The sequence below is a fragment of the Fundulus heteroclitus genome, chromosome 15 (assembly GCF_011125445.2).
Source record: "Fundulus heteroclitus isolate FHET01 chromosome 15, MU-UCD_Fhet_4.1, whole genome shotgun sequence".
NCBI lineage: Eukaryota > Metazoa > Chordata > Actinopteri > Cyprinodontiformes > Fundulidae > Fundulus > Fundulus heteroclitus.
The window spans coordinates 9,461,585-9,482,018 of NC_046375.1; the positions used below are offsets into that span (position 1 = coordinate 9,461,585).

At 41.1% G+C, this 20,434-nt stretch overlaps 1 protein-coding gene across 1 annotated transcript; it reads left to right on the forward strand.

The window, feature by feature from the left end:
• Positions 1 to 7,860: 7,860 nt before the first annotated feature.
• On the forward strand, positions 7,861 to 16,603 carry prdm1c (PR domain containing 1c, with ZNF domain). Its single transcript, XM_012867426.3, has 7 exons — positions 7,861 to 8,065; positions 9,344 to 9,601; positions 11,967 to 12,086; positions 13,035 to 13,287; positions 14,544 to 15,544; positions 15,677 to 15,805; positions 15,934 to 16,603. Exons 1-7 carry the CDS (start codon positions 8,039 to 8,041, stop codon positions 16,507 to 16,509), a joined length of 2,364 nt encoding a protein of 787 aa, XP_012722880.2. The 5' UTR covers positions 7,861 to 8,038; the 3' UTR covers positions 16,510 to 16,603.
• Positions 16,604 to 20,434: the final 3,831 nt, after the last annotated feature.

Here is a 20,434-nt window from a genome sequence, read left to right on the forward strand (position 1 = left end):
CAAGCTCCTCTGCCAGTCGACAAAAACTCAAAAGCAAAACAAAATCCGGAAAATCTTTGTTAGCAAATTATTAAAGCCGTTTCAGCGCTATGATGTCGCACTTTTCCGTTGTAGCTTAACGGAAAAGCAAGGGACTTGAATATGGGTGAGTCAAAAGAACACAAACATCTGTATTCACTTACTTCCTGGTAATTACTTCCTGGTAATTAAAGTCCTCCCTATACCAGAATTAGTTGCCACAACACGAGTTGCCAGTAAAACAAGATACAAGAAAAGTAACAAGCTTGAATCAACACAAGCTCAAGCTTATTGTGCTAGCTGTTGTGTCAGCTAGCAGGTTGAATGAACTCATTCGACCTGTCTATCACTTTTTAGAATACAATAGAGGAAGCTGTGGCTGTATGCATGCAGGTGTTAGAGTGTAACAACTTTGAGAAGGTTCAAGTCTGTACGGTGTGGATCCAGAAGTTGAGCTTGGATCTGAGAGCGGTGAATGAGATATACGTTGTGGGTCTGCTCTTCAGGGAGACAGGGAGAGGTGAATGGTAGAGACCCAAACAACTAGATAAACACACTGAAACTAACAATGTTTGTGGTTTTGGAGTAGGACTTAGGCTCAGACAGGAACATTGGACCAGTGTGGTGAGTTGAAAGATTTTAATTGAAAACAAAAGGGAAAACACCTACATTAAGACGAAGAAAGAAACAGGATATAGAACATGAGCTGAAAAACAGGCAGCAATCCTGGAAGAGAACATTTCTGAGGCTGAAAAATACTTCGGACTGGAGTGGAGGTTCCCTTTCCAGCCAGACAACAACCCTAAACGTTCAGCCAGAGTTTAAATGGAAATGTTTAGGTCAGAGAAACATCCGGGTATTAGAATTATCCAGTCAGAGCCCAGAACTAAATCCAATTAAGAATGTTGGCGAGACTTGAAAATTTGTGATCCCAGCTGCTTCCCCATCCAATATGAGGAGAAGTATCAGCATATCTAAATGTGCAAAGCTGGTTTATACACACAGCAAAAGGTGACATTTCACCACTCAGTAGGCTGTTTAGCAATGTCTGTAGACCAAAACAGTCTGTTTGACAAGCTACGCCTCTCTCTGCCCCCGGAGTTCCTTGGAAACGTGAGGCCAGTGTTATTCCTCGTTTTGTTTCTTTCCTTATATGACAACTTCTTTGCCAAAGACCATCGTTGTTGTTTTTGTGCTAATAATGGGTCCTGATTGTCTTCAGGTGAACACGGCGGTGGCATTTTAAGGGCAAGGAGGGGCTAAGCCCTGAGTGGCAGCTGTTTACATGGACTTAGAAGCCTGTGCTGCCAGGCCAGGTTGTGAGCAAGACACTGGAGAACAACACAGAGAGATGAGGTGTGACATCATACCATATTCCGTCTAAAAAGTTGCCTTTAGTTCTTCACAAAACCATTTTTTTCATTCTTTCTATCTGAAATAAGGATTTTTTTCATTATTGCGCCTTTAAAGTTATAACTGCTGCAAAAGGTAGTTCTACAAGATATTGACTCGAGGGGACTTAAAGGTGACCTATTATGAAAAAATTCACTGTTTGGACATTTTGTACTTCCGTTTAGGTCACTGCTGCTTGTAGAAACATTGCAATTGCAAGACACAAACAAACAAGCAAACAGCTGTTTTAGACAATAAGCAAACTTTTTGTTGGTGTCTAGAAAACAAGCTGTTAGAAAAACCTGATTATTATGTCACAATGCATCCTTGCAGGAATGGGCTACTTACTTACCATTCAGAAACCACTTGCTGCATCTTTGCTCGTTGTGCAGGAGGCTTCACTCCTTCAGCATCTGGGTCTGCCTCAGGGTCAAAGATGTCCTCTTGTACTATTGTGCATCTGTTAGCAGCCGTTTTAACTTGCATAAAGCACATTGAGTTGTGGGGCACGGTCAGCCCTAGCTTATTTGCATAAAATTAACCCTAACCCTAAAAAACAGCTCATTCTGAAAGGAGCTGAAAAGATGTGAAACCGGGGAGGTGAGATCTCATTATCTGAGTATGATTTTTTTTTTTTTTTTTTTTTTTGCAAATAAATGCAATGAACATGTTTTGCATAGCCCATAGATCTATCCTGAATGTTTTAAAAGAAGTATTAATCGGTCACCTTTAGTGCAAAAGCCACACTTTTCAGCTTTTTTTTTTTTAAATATTGAAAAATTTGTGCCATATCTTGCTGTTCCAAATTACACATTACTTTATGCTGCTGGTCAGTTAGAAATCCAGTAAAATACTATAAAGTTTTTTAATGTATAAAATTTACTATTACTATTACTAAAGCAGAAGACGTTTGCAAAGGTACTGTAACTTGCTGAGAAGCCGGTCCCATTCGTGCTGTGATGTCTGTGCTGTCCATCACCTTTCAATGAACGGTTTGGAAAAGATCCCTTTTATCTGCATCAGCTGAAAGTGATGCCCGTTTCTCGTGATCTCTGTGGGTGGTTTTGGGCAGGTTTAAAAAACAAGACATCTGTGTTGAAGCACAGCAACATTCCTCGCAGCCCTGAAACCCCGATAATAACTTCGGGCCTGTCAACAAGGGATCATCCGGCAATTGAGGAGAGACGGCCGCTGCACTCGGTGGGTGGCGTCTTAGGCACAGTGCTGACATTTATTCATATCTGCACCTGAAGTGATCACAACAGCATCTAGGAGGAGGAAAAAAAAGAGTTAGCCTTGGCACATCACATTTATTTGATTCACTCTCCTCCTGTCATGACAGTGAGGTTTATCTTATCTTAATGAAACCATTACAGTCTGGAAGATTTACATCTTCAAGTAGGGGGGTTTCTCAACCACAGGCACCAAAGAATGTTAAGCAATGGAAAATAAGCAAAACATGAAGCATAACAGATTGTTAACAGCACAACACAGATGTCAGGTGATTAAAGTGTCTCCACAAGATAATCATGACAGAAATTAGAAATAGCTTTTTTTGTTCTGCTCCCCTCGAGTCAACTGCAAATTTGTAAGAAAGAAGAAGCGAAGGTGGCTGCATTTAACGTATCGCCCTTAATGGGTTATAAAACAGGCAAAGACAAAGCTCTCTCCGAGCCCAATCCCGCTGTGGAGGAGGTGAAAAGGAAGGAGCGGTTGCCTTTAGTCCTGCTTGCGAGAAATGACCCGAGGCAGGTACAGGCCAGAGCACGGGAATTACAGAGCTAAGGTAGCCTCTGCCGTTGACAGAGGGCCTGAAAGATACTCTTGGTTTGCGTAGAAACAGGTTTCTGTGTCCAACTGCCATTTATTTACTACTCACTAACAATCATGTGAGTTTTCTGAGAATTGTTCCTGTAAGAAACAAGTTTTGTTTTTACAAAATGCACTTTTGAAGCCGATTCAGTCTTATTTTTAAAAAAGAAAGAAAGAAAAAGGCAACTAGTAAAGAATTTTTTTTTTTATTAAAAGGTAAGTTAAATCTATATTGCAGTTAGTATAATGTCAAACACATATTCTTTAAAAAAAAAAAAAACAACAATCTTCAGTCAGATCAGTAATTATAGTTCCTAAAGCAAATGGAAATATACCAAATCAAGGCCAGTGGAGGACCCAAAGTTCAAAGTGAGACGGATGATAGTGGAGATACATTTTTTTTTCTTTCCAAAGTTTAATATTAAAGAATGGGCGTAAGGTGCAGCATCTTTAGGTGTCCAATTCTTCCTAACACTAAATTAATAAGTAAACAAACTATCAAAGTTTTTTTTTTTTTTTTTACCCCTCCTAACCAAGGGTATCAACAGTTGTGGAAGGCCCTGGATATATTTGGGCAAGAGGGTGGATAAAGCAAAAATCTCTGTCAACTTTCATTTAGAATAATTATAGGATGCAGTTTTAAGGAGCACACAAATGAATGAAAACTTGTTTAGAAAAATAACTTGCACACTTTTTTAGAGGCATTAAATCAAGTGAGAGAAACCATAATGGTTTTGGAGGACTACCTCGTGGAACACACAGCGGTGTCGGACTACACCGCACGTCCCTGCAGGCTACAGGTCAGACGTTAAATGAGACAGCTAACCGTCAATCAACCGGTATTTGTCATACTCAGGAATTCATTCCCCATTTCCTTATGATGTTGTTTGTTACTCTGTTTCGTTTTTTTTTTCTTTGTGCGACTCAACGTCCTGCCATTCTAAGTATGCATTTTCAGACGTCGCGCCAACAAAACCTCCTTCCAGCTAATCAGCCAGGAATACCCACCATCGAAAGCATCCAACCACACGTGGCTGAAGAATCTCTCCAGGGACTCTGAACGACTTCAACTGACGCAAACCCATGTTGTCATATTTGAGTTACCTACACAGGCCCCAAGAGTAATAGATGGAGTGGGGATAAGGTTCAGATAAAGAGGTATTAGAGAGGAAGAGGAGGAGGAGGTGGAGAAGAGATGTGTTGAATAGAAGGTGATGAATGAAATGACTGAAGGCGAAGAGAGAGAGCCAAACAGTGAGGGAGAAGTGGATTTTAAATTACACGGTCGCTCATGTCAGCAGCCGTAATTAGTAGCTTGGTCAGGTGTGGTGAATGGGACAGGAAGCCTGAAAGGAAGAACAAAACAGCATGAAAACAAAGGAGTGTGTGTGTGTGTGTGCGTGTGTGTGTACAAGGAACAGAATCCTGTGATATGAATGTTTCTACAGGGGAGAAAGTAAAAGAGAATAATACAAACGGTGAAGAGCACTCACGAAAGGAAATAAGGAAACAGATTGCCGGCTTGTTACGGTATGTCGCGTGTCAAGCGCGTGGATGACAGGTTGGAAAGTTTGAGATAATTCCTGCAGTGGCTCGCTGCCAACCAGAAACGGAAGGGACTAAAGCTGCAAGTCAGGTTACCAACAAACACAAAGCAGTGATCACGATGTGGAAGAGTTTCTGGCAGTCACCGAGGTGAGGATTTCAATGAGTCATTTCTGCAAAGTGTTTGATACACTGAAGGATTTGTTTGAGCTTTTGCATAAAATACCGCAATCGGAACCGTAGCTTGCAAACAAACTTAGAAGTGTCTCGTTGTATTAAACTGTAAGTTGATTTCTATTCCTTGACAACATCTCCTGAGGTTACTACTAATTATGTTCTGGTTACCTCGATCAAGGCATACCAAAGGTTTTAAGAGTTGCTTCCTTATAAACTGCTGTTCTGCGGACTGAAAGAAGATCATTACATTTTTGTCATGCCTGTTGAACAGATCAGTTCAGCTATTTGGAAATACAGTATAATAACAAAATTATTGTCTCATCTCTTGCCCAAAGCTTTTAAGTAGAGGGCAAGGAGGCTTTCCTTGTTCCTTAAGGAGATTTTGCCTTTAAGGATTATAATGTCCTGGATGACAGAGAATGTACACCCTCATATTGCTTGTCTACTTTTATACACACATGAATGTGAATGACATCAAAATATTAATTCATACCGTTTGATGTGACGTCGGCCCAACCTTTCCAACAAGAACAGCATCAACTCTTCTTATAGAGCTGTCCAAAAGATTTAGGAGTGTGTTTTTAGGAATCCTGGACCGATCTTCCAAAGGCGCATTTGTGAGGTCTGACACCTCCATATAGGCTGAGTAAACTCGGACTAACGTCAAAGGTGTAAAACATCTGTCGGGGATCTTGTTCGCATGCTTTGGAAATTGTGTACAGTTGCAGTCTCACTAGATTAATGTTGTCACAATAACCTCAGAGGCGTGTGGAACGTGTTTGGGCTCTGATCCTAAGATCTGGGTACTTGGAGATGTTGCATCACTCAAATTACTTCCTCTTACAGGAGATACTTTGATTGCTTGGCATTTTCTGCGACAACAAAACATCGGATTAACAAACTGTTGTCACACTGCGCTCCTAAAAAGATCCACCATTCAGTATGGGGGACATTAGCAGAGATTGGGCAGATACTGACCCCCTTTTTGAACAGTCAAACACCTCTCACTGCAAAAATGGAACCAAAAATTTTCTTAAATAAAATAAAGTGTATCTGTCCTTAATTTGAGCAGGTAAATAAGATAATCTGCCAATGGAATAAGATTTTTGCACTTAAAATAGGAACAACTCATCTCTATCATCTTATTTCAAGTGCAGGATGTCTAATTATCTTATTTTAGGGGTCAAAATACTCATTCCTTTGGCAGATGATATTATTTACCTGCTCAATTCAAGGACCAAAACACAAAGTTTAAGAACATTTTACTTATTTTTAGATCCGTTTTTGCAATGCTGGAGTCCAGGGACTGAACCTGATGTTGGCCATGCATATGGTTTCCACTCTTATTCATCAACTGTGTGCTGAAGTCAGGAATCTGAAGGCCAGTTAAGTTGCTTTCATAAAAAAAAACTTGGTCTTTCATGTCTTTATGTACCTTGCTTTACGCAAAGATGTGCAGTCATTTTAGAACAGCATGCAGCCATCTCCAAACTGTTCCCAGACAATTAGGAGCAAGAAATTCTCCAGAATATCTTCCCATGTTGAAGGATTAAGAGTTTCTTTCACTGGAACCAAGGTCCTTGCACAACACCTGAAAAACAGCCCTACATAACAATCCACGCTACATTAAATGTAGCATTTATCACCATAAAGTCAGGCACGTGTCGTAATCTTAGCAGCTGTCAAACCGAGACTCAACCACTGGATTGTGAGACAGGCTCCACTCATCACGCCATCGAACACGTCTTCGCTGCTTTGCACGCCACAGGATACGACACTTTGTGATTGAAGGCTTGGTCTCAGCGGTTCAGCCATCACAAAAACCATCACACGAGACTCTCTATGCTTTGTTCTTGAGCTAATCTGAAGGCCAAATGAAGTCTGGAGGGCTGTTGCTGTTGAGTCTACAGAAAAGTGGCCGCCTCAGCGTCCAATGACCCCACCCAGTGATTTGTGCGACCAAATTGCTGTTGTTCATGATCACTTCCTCTTTGTTTTAACAAAGCTAATATCTGGCGGTGGACTGTTTGGTAGTTAGGAAATTTCATGACTGAATTTATTGCACAGGGGGCATCCCTTTATCATATCATATTGAAATGTATTAAAATCCTGAAATTTTTGTTCAGACTCCAGTTACTTTCTTCCTCATCTTCAATCCAGTCGTGCCTGGTCGTGACAGCATACAGCACAGTGTGTTGTTAACAAAAAAAACAATTTTTTTGTGACAGGTTGCTGGTGACAAATGGCCCAAGGTCTACATTTAATGTAGATTGTTTGCTAAGTTTCCTGTTATGATGGACACGGCACTGGTCCGTCCTTTGAGATTAGGAGACCTTTTTATTTCAGAATGATTAATAGGGAAGAGATATATGAGCATCTTACCAAACACACATTCTACTGAAAATACTGAATGAAAATGGGTAAAAAAAAAAAAAAAAAAAAGCTGCTACAACCTAAAAAAAAAACATTTTGAAAGAACTCCAGAAAGCCTGACGAAATGTTAATCCGGAGCACTTTAAAAGATTACAAGAAATTCCTGGTTCTTTAAAGAAATGACCGAAGACAACTGCACAATGAGTGTCACACGTGAAATGTTTACGTTATTCCAACTAACATTTCAGACAAAGGAAGCAACGCCTCCAAAAAAAAAAAAAAAAAAAAAAAAAAAAAAGATTAAAAAAATCTTGCTGAACTTTTTAAAATCTCATCTGCCCACAGACAGACAGGGCAATTTCAGAAAATGAAGATGCATCTGTGTGATCTGGACATAGCGCACCCTCCTGGAGAAAGCCTTATGCCTCAGGGCAATACAATGACACACACACACACACGCACACACACAACCAGTCCAAGGAGGAGTCATCATGGGGTAAAAAAAAAAAAAAAAAGGAGGGAGGAGGGGGAGGGTGCACAGCAGGAAAAGGTAGTGTATTTCTCTACTAAACTCACACACCTTTAGGTTACTCCTCCAGACTCAAGGGTTTGACTGCGCAGTCAGCCACGCTTAGGTACACCGTGGTCGGCTGAGCGACGGGAGAGAAGAGACGCAGCGAAGAGAAACTTGACATCTAGGAAAGCACAGACAGCCTGCCCTATGTGTGGCTCCTCTCAAGGCTTTAAGGTAAGTCTGCAACATCTGCAAAGCCCCTGATATCAGAATCTGACAGACTGTCTTCTAAGTTGCTTTCTAATTTGGTTATTTTCCTGTAACTGACCGACACATCTCTGTCTCCCAGGAAGACGTGTCTGTCAGAGTTTATTTCAGCTTTCTAAGAGTCAAACAGATACAGCTCTTGACTCATGTCTTGATTTTCGAAAATATATTTTCTGCTGTGTCACTGGGTTGGATGGTTTCAAAGTGAGCTGTCACACTTGTGACTGTCATTCCGAGTCAGCTGTGGCGACACACTTCAGAGGGAAAAAAGGCTGAAACGTCCTTCATAAATATCATCACTCTGCAATTTTATTTGCATCCATTCTCTTTTTTTCTCCCAGAAAAAAAAAATCTGTGGTCTAAGCTTCTCTGAGTTTACATTAGAGGCTGAATTCTTCAAAAAGTTTTAGGTTTTGCCCTGAATTTAGTCTTTTATCAGAGGAGAACTTGCATCACATTGCTGCTTACCAATATTGTGGCTCCTTAACCACTATCTGAGCTGCAAAGTTCGGCGGTTAAGAAAAGCACAAGCTCAGCCCTTTTTGTTTAAGACATCAACCCTCCATCATCTTTTCACTCCTATATATCACCCTGTCATGTAGGGTGCATTTCTTTTTGCGAGGGCTGATCTACTTGACCACATCTTGTTGAGAAGCGCGCGGCAATCAGACAGAAAGAGAAAGAGGAGAACTCTGGTCTGGCGGAGAGAGCGGAGTCAGTGCGGAGGAAGTCGGGTTGATTCGCTGAGCTTGTTTTCTTGTGAAAGTGGTCCTGTTTCAGGGCTGACGTGCAAAAGGAACCTCCACCGTAGCCTCGGGGGTGTTGACTCAGAGAGTCACAGGATGTAAGCTATGGGACAGTGGGGCCAATGGGGCAGAATCCACTTTGAAGTTTGTTTGTCCGGTAGTAGCCGATGGGAAGGAGTCTCATTGTCAGATCTAGGACCGCCTCCTCTATGATATTTCTCACTTCACACACTAGACACTACATCGATGTCAGCTCAAAACTTGGCTTTTCGTGCCACAACTGTTGTGTTCTTGAACTGAAAACGAAAAGGAAATGTGACAGTTGTGTTGTCAGGGAAACCTGCTTTTGTTTGCAATAAGAACCCGCATCATTTGTGGTAGCTGAAAAATTCCTCAATCATGTCTGCGATCCGACAGCCAGCGTGTTTTTAATGATCCTGTCGGAGAACAATTCACAGAGAAATTTTCGCCTTTTTTTTTTTTTTTCATTCTTCCCTAGGCCTCCTCTTCTGAATGCCCCGCAGACATGCTAACCTCAGAGAGGTCACCGCAGAGCATAGAAGCCGCCCCCGTGGCCATTACAGGTACGCAGGATGTAGATATGAGATCATGGAGCGAGGCCGACTTTGAGGAGAAGTGCACCTACATTGTGAAGGATCAGCCTCTGGAGGAAGAGTCCAAAAGCAATGGCAAGACAAGAGCGGAGATATCCTTACCAAGAAACCTGGCCCTGAAACGCAACCACAGCTCTAAAGAAGTAAGTAAAACTTTCCTCCTCAATCTTATCACCGTATGTGGAGATTTAACAAAAAAAAAAAAAAAAAAAGCACGGGACGTTAGCCTCACTGTAAAAACATCTGCGCATAAACGCAGGAGTTGTTTATGTTTTTACAGACTTTCTTTGCGTCACTCCAACATCCTTCCGTCCACTCATCCATCCTCAGGCGGGATGTACTTGACATGTTGTTGTCTAATTTGAGCCTTTCCTCTCTCCTGCGTGTGCGCCGAGGCACAGACGGAGACAATGGCCGAGCCCCCCGGCACTCAGACAGAGGACACTGTGATTAGCAGCTAACGTAGATTCTGATCCTTTTGTTCCAGCGGAAAATTAGAGCCTAGAGCAAAACCGGCGCACGGGGATGGGAAATACCTTCAACGGTCTTTTGAACTGACCAAAAGTTTGTGTCTAGCCTCAGTGGACGACGTTAGGCAGATCAAGAGTTGTGTGGCTGAATCTGTCGACAAAAAGATGTTTCTCAAATGTAGTCAGAGGAAGTAGACCTTGTGTCTATGGCTGAATACCTGCCGTCCCACTTTGACCTTTTAATGAGGCTTTTATCTGGAGTCTTTCAGCACAGACGACTAGTGATGATGTGCAACGCAAGCGCAACTGAAAAAAAAAAGGTATCAAGAACAAAACTAGGAAGATGAAACAGAGTTACACTCATCCAGCCGCACACACAATACGAGAATCCGTCAAAGATGAAAGAGGGAATACATTATCAGTGCTTTTATGCTTTAGCTTTGACAAAACTGTAACCCGGTGCAGATCACCAGTCGGGGGGGTGTGACCGTGACACCTTATCCTTTCTTCCTCAGCCTGATGGTTTGAGACAGAGGAGTGAGTTTCACACCTGGAGGTCACAGAACAACAGCAGTGGTGAAATTTTAATGTGGTAGAGAAGCTAAAGAGAACTCCGCTGACTGGCTTGTTAAATATGCAGCATATTTGGAGAAGAAATACATTGTGGCACCTTGTTCCTCCGCTGTGGAAAATCTGACGAGAAAATCTGTTGCTTTGCCAAAATAAGGCGGGCAGGGGAGTTATGTAAGACGATATAGACTTCTGTTTTGGCTGTTTTGTCACTCTTGTGTGTTTCAGATGGTAAAACCATCTTTAATATCAGACTAAGACTGCCTGAGCAAATACAAAAACTGTTTTTAAATGATGATATAATAATCTGGTATTAATAGACGAAAGATATCGGAACCGACCTGAAATTATTTGAACCTGTAATTGCCCCAAAAACAAAAAAAATGGTGGCGCTCTTGTTTTTGTGAAATGCTTTTAGTTATTCAGCAAATGTAACAAGACACACCAAAATCTTCAACTTTTCCATTAGTCAGTCCGCATAATATTTTCCAAAAATTCAACAAACTACTTTCTGGTAAATATCAGATGGGCCTTTGTCTTCTTTTGGGACAGTCATGGGTTTCGGTCTACGGACTCTACTTTTAGATGCCATTGTTTCTTTCTTATCACTGAATCATGAACTTCAGTCTAAACTGAGGTAAGTGAAGCCTGAAGTGCTTGACGCAATGGTCTTAGTTCTTTTGTTTCTTCTTGGATGAGTTTTTGAAGCGCTTTTAGAGAACTTTTTGACTTCCTGGGAAGGTTCCCTGCTGTTCCCTGTTTTCGCTGCTTGTGGACGATGACTCTGCCTGTGGTTCTCTGGAGTCACAAACCCTTACAAATGGCCTTGTCAATCTTTTCGGATCAAGGAATGTAAATGACTTTGTTTCTCATCTGTTTTGGAATTTCTTTAGATCGGGGTATGACGTGTTACATTTTGAGATCTTTTAGCCAACTCGATATTTTCAGATTGGTCCTTTTTCAGTGATTTCCTGACTCTGCAGGCCAGGCAGTGATCAGCCCTGGGTGTGGTTAGGGAAATTTAATTCAGCTGTCTAAAATAAGTTGGTTAAACACAGTTAAATCGTGATTTAAAAAAGGATGATAATTATATTTTCACAGAGGGCCAAGTTGGTGTTAATGGCATTTTTCCCTCATTTGAAAACAGTTTTTTATTTACTCAGGATGTCATTTTCTGATATTAAAATTTGTTGTTCTAGTTGCTTGCTGATCTGAAAATGTAATTGTGATAAAAACTAATACAAGAACTATGCCAGGAAGCAGTTTGTTCTATACTGTACTCTATTCTTTTATTGAATCTCAGAGAAGCTGGATTGGAAATCCTAACTTTGATCAATCTGACCGTTTTTAAGACTCTGCCGTTTGTAATTATATGTTCATTATTTGATGAAATCAGAGTAGCTGCTCATCTCTCCATTTGTGAACTAATATTTTGTGTGATGCCTCTGCATCCTTCTTTGCTGAACAGGTGCTTGGGGTGTGCAGTAAGGAGTTGATTCCGAAGGGTACCCGTTTTGGCCCTCTCGTTGGCGAAAGCTACACCAGCAAAACGCTGCCAAAAGACGCTGACAGCCGGTACTTCTGGAGGGTAAGTTAGCAACACGTGAGGTTCTGGATTTGGGTGCATGAATGTGAAACGCAAAAGTGTACGTTTCAGAACCGTTCACATCCTGTCGCTCCAGCTGGAGATGTTTCTATAGCGGTGGGGCTGCGCTGGTTTGCAGTTGTGGTCAAGGACAGGCATCCTGTAAAAAGAAAGAGTCTGCTTGCCAATTCTTGGGTATTGCATTAGATGGAGCATTAACTAAGTGTGTGCCACGTATGCAAAAGCGATTGCCGGTACTCAGCACGGCTGTCTGAGGCCACATGCACACATAGGCACACACAGCTGTTTGGTTTCAGTGACGCAGTGGTTCTTCACTCTCTGCTTCTCTCAGCAGTGGTATCACTGCCAGTAAATACACCGTACACATGTCCGCACTTCTCCAGACTCACACATTCTCACACTGACTAAGCGAGGAAGTGGCTTTGAGCCTGAGAACTGTGATGTTACAAATCAGCAACACCCGAGCGTCTTCCGTTACACACACACACACACAGACGCGCACGCTTCGTTGCAATTCAGCAGGACAGGATTGATAGCCATGAAATAATGTCAGGCTGATCAAACCTTTAAAAAACGTTTAACAGAGATGGTCTGCTAACCATAAATTATTCAGAAGCGCTACATCAAAGCGTCAGACAGCAGGAGGCAAAGGAAAACTCCTCGACAACTGTCATAACTCATGGTGGCAGTAGGCGAGATGTTGTACTACAGTCCAGTCATACAGAGAATGTGTTATTCGGTATATCTCCAAGTCATTTACAACACCACAACCAGTCCTGAGCTGCTTCTTCCGCTGAACAAAAATATAACACTTACCAAAAAGAGGCTAGGAAACTCTGACATCCTGATTTTGCAGCGCTTGTGACAGTGTTTCTGGCTCATTGTTACCAGAATTACCTTACATGTTTTTCTTACTCTTTTGTGTTCTAGGTCTTCTCAGAGGGTCAACTTCACCATATTCTGGATGGTTTAAACGAGGATCAAAGCAACTGGATGCGCTACGTCAACCCAGCACGATCGTTAGAGGAGCAGAATCTGGTTGCTTGCCAGACTGGCTTGGACATCTTCTTTTACACAATTAAACCACTTCAGCCAGGTCAGGAGCTTCTGGTCTGGTACAGCCCTGAATTCGCCCAGCGTTGTAACTACCCCCATCTCGGACAACTAGCTGTTGAGAAAAATGGTAGGTGCTTGCGTGGAATCAATTTAGGAAGGACGTTGGAGTAAAATTCAATGGAACTGATTAGAAACCACCCCACTGCCTATACTTTGGCACATATCGGGGTTAGATTGTCACAGCAAAGGGCTCCCTGTCAAACAGCTGACCAGCTGACGCAGCCTTTGTATGGGTGTTAAAAAAGTAACTCAGTCACACCCATGGCCCCTTTGTTGAAACAGAGCACAAAAGGTGATAGAAGAGTCCTGAAAACAGAGAGGGGATTATCTAAAGAGGCAGAACTTACGTAAAATGAGACCGTTTGTAGGATTTTAGGGCTTTTAGTCCTTATTGCTTTATTTAAACACTTTGGTGCTCCCACGGTAGTTGTGACTTCAGGTATTGAAGTTATTCAGTCACAACTTCCTATATTTATTTAGCTCTTAAAAGAAGAGACTTAAGAGGGCTACTTCAACTTTCTGACAAGGTGACCTGCTGTAAGATTGATATCTTACTCAGCGTTAGTTGTTTGTTTGCTAAGAGGTGGAGGGGTAGGGTAAGACGTGAGTGAACAAAAGATAAGGCTTCCTCTGCTGTGCATGGGTTGATGTTAACTGTGTCCAAAGTAGATTAAATGGACAAGTATACCCGGTATTTTGTCTTTCTTTGTTTGCCACTTTGAGTACTTTGTCTAGTCTGCAGCAAGCCATAAAAGCTTCACCCTCAAGCCTTCCTAGCTATTCTCTTGTTCACATGTGAAACTGTAGAAGTCTGGACATTGTAAGCTTACCATCCGTATAGAATTCAGTCAAAATGTCTGTCTTAGTGCTGAAAGTCTTGATTTGTCAAACATTTTTGGAGAAAACCCCCCATCTTTTTCTTAAATCTTCTTTCATGTCTGTCTTGCTTGGATATAAAAAGAAACACATGTATAAATGACTATGTCTCTGAAGCTGTAATCAGGGACTGTATACTATCTGAATTCAGATCAGACCTGTGGTGTTTCACGTCTGGTGCCGCATTTCACAAAGTTCTGTGATGAGATGAGAAACACTGATAGTCACACCAGATACAGCTAATACTGAAACGGTAAAAAAAAAGGTTGAACCAATCCCCATACTCGTGAAAAAGATCATATTGATTTAAACATATGTTTTATGCATATTAATGTGAAAACTTTACAGGTCACTTTCTAGAATCAAATAAAAGTTTGAGCTCTAGAATGTCTAAACTAATTTAATCTGCGTCTAATGACGTCTCTCCATTTTCTATTTGTCTAATAGAGCAGATCCAGCCTCGCGAGAGGACGAAAGGAAAACGAGGGCACACTGTTTCTGAGATTCTCCGAGATGAACCTCCCAAACCAAAGTCTATCTGTCTCAGACCCCAGGACGGTCAGGTGTTTCAGCCAAGGGTCTCAGTTTTTCCCTTTTGTCCCAATATTGTCTACCCAATGCAGGCCAACTTGGAGTCTGCTCATGGCTACAGATATGCTCCTTTGTCATCTTTGGCACCCTACAGCCCAGCTACTGCCAAAAGGCCAGCATTGAACCCGCCCATACCCACTAGTTTGCACTTTGCCCTGCAACCCACTCAACATCCTGGCAAACCTGAACCTCTCCAAGAAGCCTTTGTGTCTAATGATGTTTACTCAACTCTCAGGCACAGTCCTTATCTACTGCCTCACTACTCACTGGGTCCTCTGCCACATTCATTACCATTCTACAGTGAACCACTGAAACCACACTTGAACACAGCATCTGGTTTCCTACCTTTCAACAACCATGCACACTTCCTACATCCCTCAGGCAGTGGATCCAAAGACTTTTCACTTCCATCACCCAATTCCAAACAAGATATCATTCTTCCACAAAAAAGTGAGCACAAAGATACTAATGACCTCTACTCCAAAAAGGTAAACTACCTCAAGAATACCTCAAATGACCTCAGAGACTTCAAATACTCTGCTCCCACCAACGTCTATGCAGACGTCACAGTATCTACCACGGCCAGCTCTCCACCCACTGACATCAATCTCCTTAGAAAACATCGGGAATGCTCACCCCCTGTTGGAATGGCCGTCTCCTCAAATCACCCTCCTTCCAAACCTACCTCTGCCACTCAGGGCAATACTGAAGATGCACTGGACCTTAGGAGGGAAAAGAGAGGACAGCCGGTCATTGGCTACAAGACCCTGTCTTACCCTCTCACAAGGCAAAACGGAAAGATCCGGTATGACTGCAACATCTGTGGAAAGGTCTTCGGGCAGCTGTCGAATCTCAAGGTCAGTATCTTGTCATGTTACCAAGGTTGGAGAACTTAGCCAGCCGTAAACATAAGTGAGTGACAATACTGTGTTTTTGTAGAGTTTACTGAATCTAAAAGAGCAAATATTGATCTCGCCTGCTGTTTTCAGGTTCATCTGCGAGTACACAGTGGTGAACGTCCGTTTAAATGTCAGACCTGCAGCAAGAACTTCACTCAGCTGGCACACTTGCAAAAACACTATCTGGTTCACACAGGAGAGAAGCCTTACGTGTGCAAGGTAAGTGTGTAACTTACAGAGCAATTATTTCACAGCTTGAGTTTGTTTATTGAATGAAGCTAAAGGTTTTAGCTATCATGTTATCTGATCTTGAAGACCAGAAGCTAAATTGAATGCTTCGTTTTCAGGTGTGCCATAAGCGATTTAGCAGCACTAGCAACCTGAAGACCCACCAGCGGTTACACTCGGGCGAGAGGCCTTATCAATGCAAGCTCTGCCCATCACGATTTACTCAATTTATCCACCTCAAGCTTCACAAACGGCTGCATACAGGAGAGGAGACCCACCGCTGTCCTCGCTGCCCTTGTACTTATCTTCACTACTGCAGCCTACAAGTGCACCTCCAAGGCTTCTGCCCTCTGTCCCCCTCAGCATCCCTTAGGCTGTCACCGGAGGAGCTACAGCGGGTGAACTCTGAGATAGAGAGGTTCGACATGAGTGAGGACGCAGACCGGCTCGAAGTTATGGCCACTGAGGCCGAGATGGACAAAGGGAATGTCATTGATCTCATACAAAAGATAGAGAATATTGCCTTAAGCCTCCAGGATGTTGCCAGAGGGAGAGCTAAGCTGAGCATCTCAAGATCAGCAACCGGTGCTCAGATGCGTTATCACAGTCCCGTCGTTTTGAAACCAACAAGCATCAAGCTGGAGTCAGGCTGCATTTCCGAGACTGACGTGCTAATCCAACCCAATGATCCTTAAAGGCCAACTCTGTCACTGTCCTATTTGAAGTAAAGCTTTATCTCAATCACGGATTGCCTGTATACTCTAAAGGGATTTGAGCTCATGAAGAGTCAAGACAGCATGACCTGAGGAAAAAAAAAAAGACTTTAATGATTTAATATCCTTGTGTTTTATATAATTTATTCAATTACTGATTTAAATATAATATGTATCAAGCAGACACTTGCTATATTTTTGTTAAGCGTTTTTAAAACAATAATAAATTATCATCAAAATGTATTTGTGGTTTGACTCTGTAACACTGAATGCTCCTGTTTGTGTGCACATGACAGTACTAATGTTGCATGATTAAAGTGAAAATGACTGTAGAAACATGACTCTAGTGTCAGTGGGCTAAGGGCTGCAATGACGACACGGAGGAAACCTCAATTGTTTGCGCACAGTATACACGCTTGCCTTTGTGAGAGTGCACTCGGCTGATGTGGGGAGTCAGAGATGCAGATAAACATCCTGTTATGAGTCTCTGGATATTCACCAGTAAGTATCACCGCTTCAGCCTGGGAAAAAAAAGAAAAAAAAAATTATATATACCATGAAAGAACACTAGTCTCACTATCAGTAAGGTCTTACTGCACGTTTTAAATCCATATGTTTAAACCATGATCTCAATATTAGTCAGGTGGTAGACGTTTTACCCACAAGTTTAAACCTGAAACTGAACAAATATATGTAATATCATGAATAATCAAACAGATTCAATCTTTCAGAGTAACCTTTCCATATGCACATCTGTCACAAACTTAAATTTCAATAACTGCACCATGTAATAGGATTGCACAATAACCCAGAAACATATTGTCAATGCAATGTAGGTGTTTGCAATAACAAATATGATTGTTTTTGAGAAGTAAGGAAAATGTGTGGTGGCAATGTTTAACAATGTCGTTATCACAGCAATTTCTAATAACTGCAAGCCTAATACTGTGAGATTAAGAAACCTAGGAATATTTGTATGAAAGAAAATAAGTCTTAAAACAGTTTTTTGGGCCACCAGATAGTAAAGTATAAACCAGAGAAGAGTCTACAAAGGATGGGTTTACTTTAGATGTTCATGTGGTCTAATGAATCAATTATGCTTATTATCAACAAATGTCACACACTTTTAAACATGGTTCAAATATTTTAAGAACAATTAAGGTCATGGCACTCCAGAAGTTTAACACAAGCGTCCTTTATCCAGTCAAAACCCTACTTTGATTTTGTTTGGGATAATGATCCTGTTAGAACACGCAACTGTGTCCAAGGTTCAACAATATAACAGTTGATTGGAGATGAATTTAAGGAATTTGGAGGTAGTCATCCTTGATTATTGTTCTATCCACATTGTGCATTGCACCACTGGCAGCAAAACAGCTTCACAAAACAATGCTTACCATCCAACTGACAGTTTGCACTGTGCATGACAGCCTTGGCTCGGAATATAATTCTTGTTGTTGTGGCGAAATAATTCAATAATTTTCTTGCCTGACCTTAACACCTTTCTCTAGAAGGCAGTTGGTTGGTATGTGTGGGCAAATTTCAGTCCAGTTTCAATGGGTTAATTTTGAAGAAGGGGCTTATATTTTGCCCTGACCAACAAACAATTCAGCACAAAAAGGCTACCAAATTACGCTGGTTGTAAGTCTACAAATAGCTCGAGAAAGAACCAAATTTAAATGGGATTTCTGAACAGTTTGCTGCACACAACCAGTCTTAATGATAGACGTGGTTTTCCAAGGGTGCACAGCGCAACAGGATGTCATGGATACAGAAAGTGGAAAGTAAATATGTAAAGATAAAAAAAACCCAAAAAAAACAAGTGTTCCTTTTTTTTTTAAGTTTTTAAACAAAAGATTGCAGGGGAGATTTATTCTAAGTGCCATACTGCCAACATATTGGTTTTTAAGACAATGTCAAAATTAATGTGTAACAAAGTTACAGAGTTAATTGGCACTTCCAAGCCATGTAATGAAGATGCTTTGTGCATTATGGGATTCATAAGAGCAATAATACAAAAAATTAGACTTATATCCTGAGCAGAGAAAAACAAGATTGCGATCCAAGATTCTGATGTCAAGACAAGGTCTTGCTTTAGAGATGTATGAGTCCTTGACATTTGCCCAAAACAAGTCCAGAGTTTTGTTTTCTCTAGTAGAGAAGGTGGCAAACTGTTGAAAAGTTGGAAGTGTAGCAGAAAATGGAGCATGATTAAACTCAACAGATATTGCCACAAACACATTGCGGTATTGTGTCTGTAGCTTAGCAACAACTGCGCAGATGACATCACATGCAGTGTGGGCAACAGCAGTGGAATGTAAGTGGTTGCCAAAATAAATCTGGTCTGGGTAAATAATAATGACGAAAGCTCATTGCTAAAACTTCAATAACCGGGCTGCAGAGACGAAACTTGACAGTATCATGACCTGGATGACACCATCTGTTGTTCACCTATTTAATTTCTGCAACTAGGTACTCAAGATGTTTGACGCAAGACTTACATTCAAGCTCACTATTACTCTTTGTTACCTGTCATTAGACAAAATTTTATACGTGATTTTCTACTATACTTAAAGGAGCCTAGCGCAAGTTCCTGGATTTATGCCGAAGGTTGCCCCCTCTGGCAACAAGTTGAAATGACACCAGTGTTGTACATATGCATGGGAGAAGAGGAAAAGCACCTGCCACTGCGACTGCACAGGTCTTTTGTTTAGAGGCTTGATGTCTTCTGAGTTAAGAAAGCTATAAATATTTAATTTAGCTCGTGTTCTCTTGCTAATGCATCGATTACCGTGGCGACTCAACAAAATAGCCCGGTGAACAGGAGCGCGCAGCGCGTCACACCCATGCGCATGGCCAAAGGATTCGGCCCTCATCACTCTCATAAACTGGAGCGCTATAGCTCCTCCTGGAAAAATTGTAGCAATCCCATGAAAATATTACATTATTTTCTTTTTCATCTACGTTAATATTAATTCGTTGTGATATTTTCCACACAAAACACACCCAACTTCAATATACAATGACCTATTATATTTTGAGTAAAAAAAAAAGAAAAACTATCACAACAACAGGAATTGAACTCTGCATGTGTTGATTAAAAATATTGCCTCGAAAGAAAACAGAGGTCAGACTACGCAAGCTAGCATTAGTGCATCTAACAGGGATCCTGATGCTGCACAGACGCCTGTTGCTGTCAACTTAGCCGCGGAAAGAGAACAATACATCGGATAAAATAAGCTGAGGCCAGACTGTTGGTCAACGGATCAGGTGCAGGTTGCTGCTGATGAGAGAGCTGGAAGTACCAAACCAATAGAAATGAACCCAAGACCTGCTGGAGACTTTTAAAGTAAGCTGACACCTCAATTCTAATGTAGGTCAGATGAAGACTACTGTTTTCTAAATAATTATTAATATATAACATTTTAACACAAAACTTGCTGTTATATTTCAGTTATGCAAAGTACTAAAACTGGCACTGGTAAATAACTGATGGAGTGAAATGTTGTCACAAAAATGCTTTTTGCTTTATCTTTTAGTCTCTGCTATGTATAAATAAAATGTATATCTATATATATACAATATATACTGTAGATATCTGAGTGGCAGAGGTATATATATATATATATATATATATATATATATATATATATATATATATATATATATATATATATATATATATACAGTATATACAGTGTATACTATATATATATACAGTATATACAGTATATACTATATATATATACAGTATATACTGTATATATATATATATTATGCCTTATTTATGTAATAGCGCGGTTTGAACAAATAATTATACAAATACAGTAGCTCAGTTACTGATGCCCCTTTAAAGCGGCCACTGACGTCATGTATTTTGACAGTGGGGGGGGGGGGGTGAGGGAGG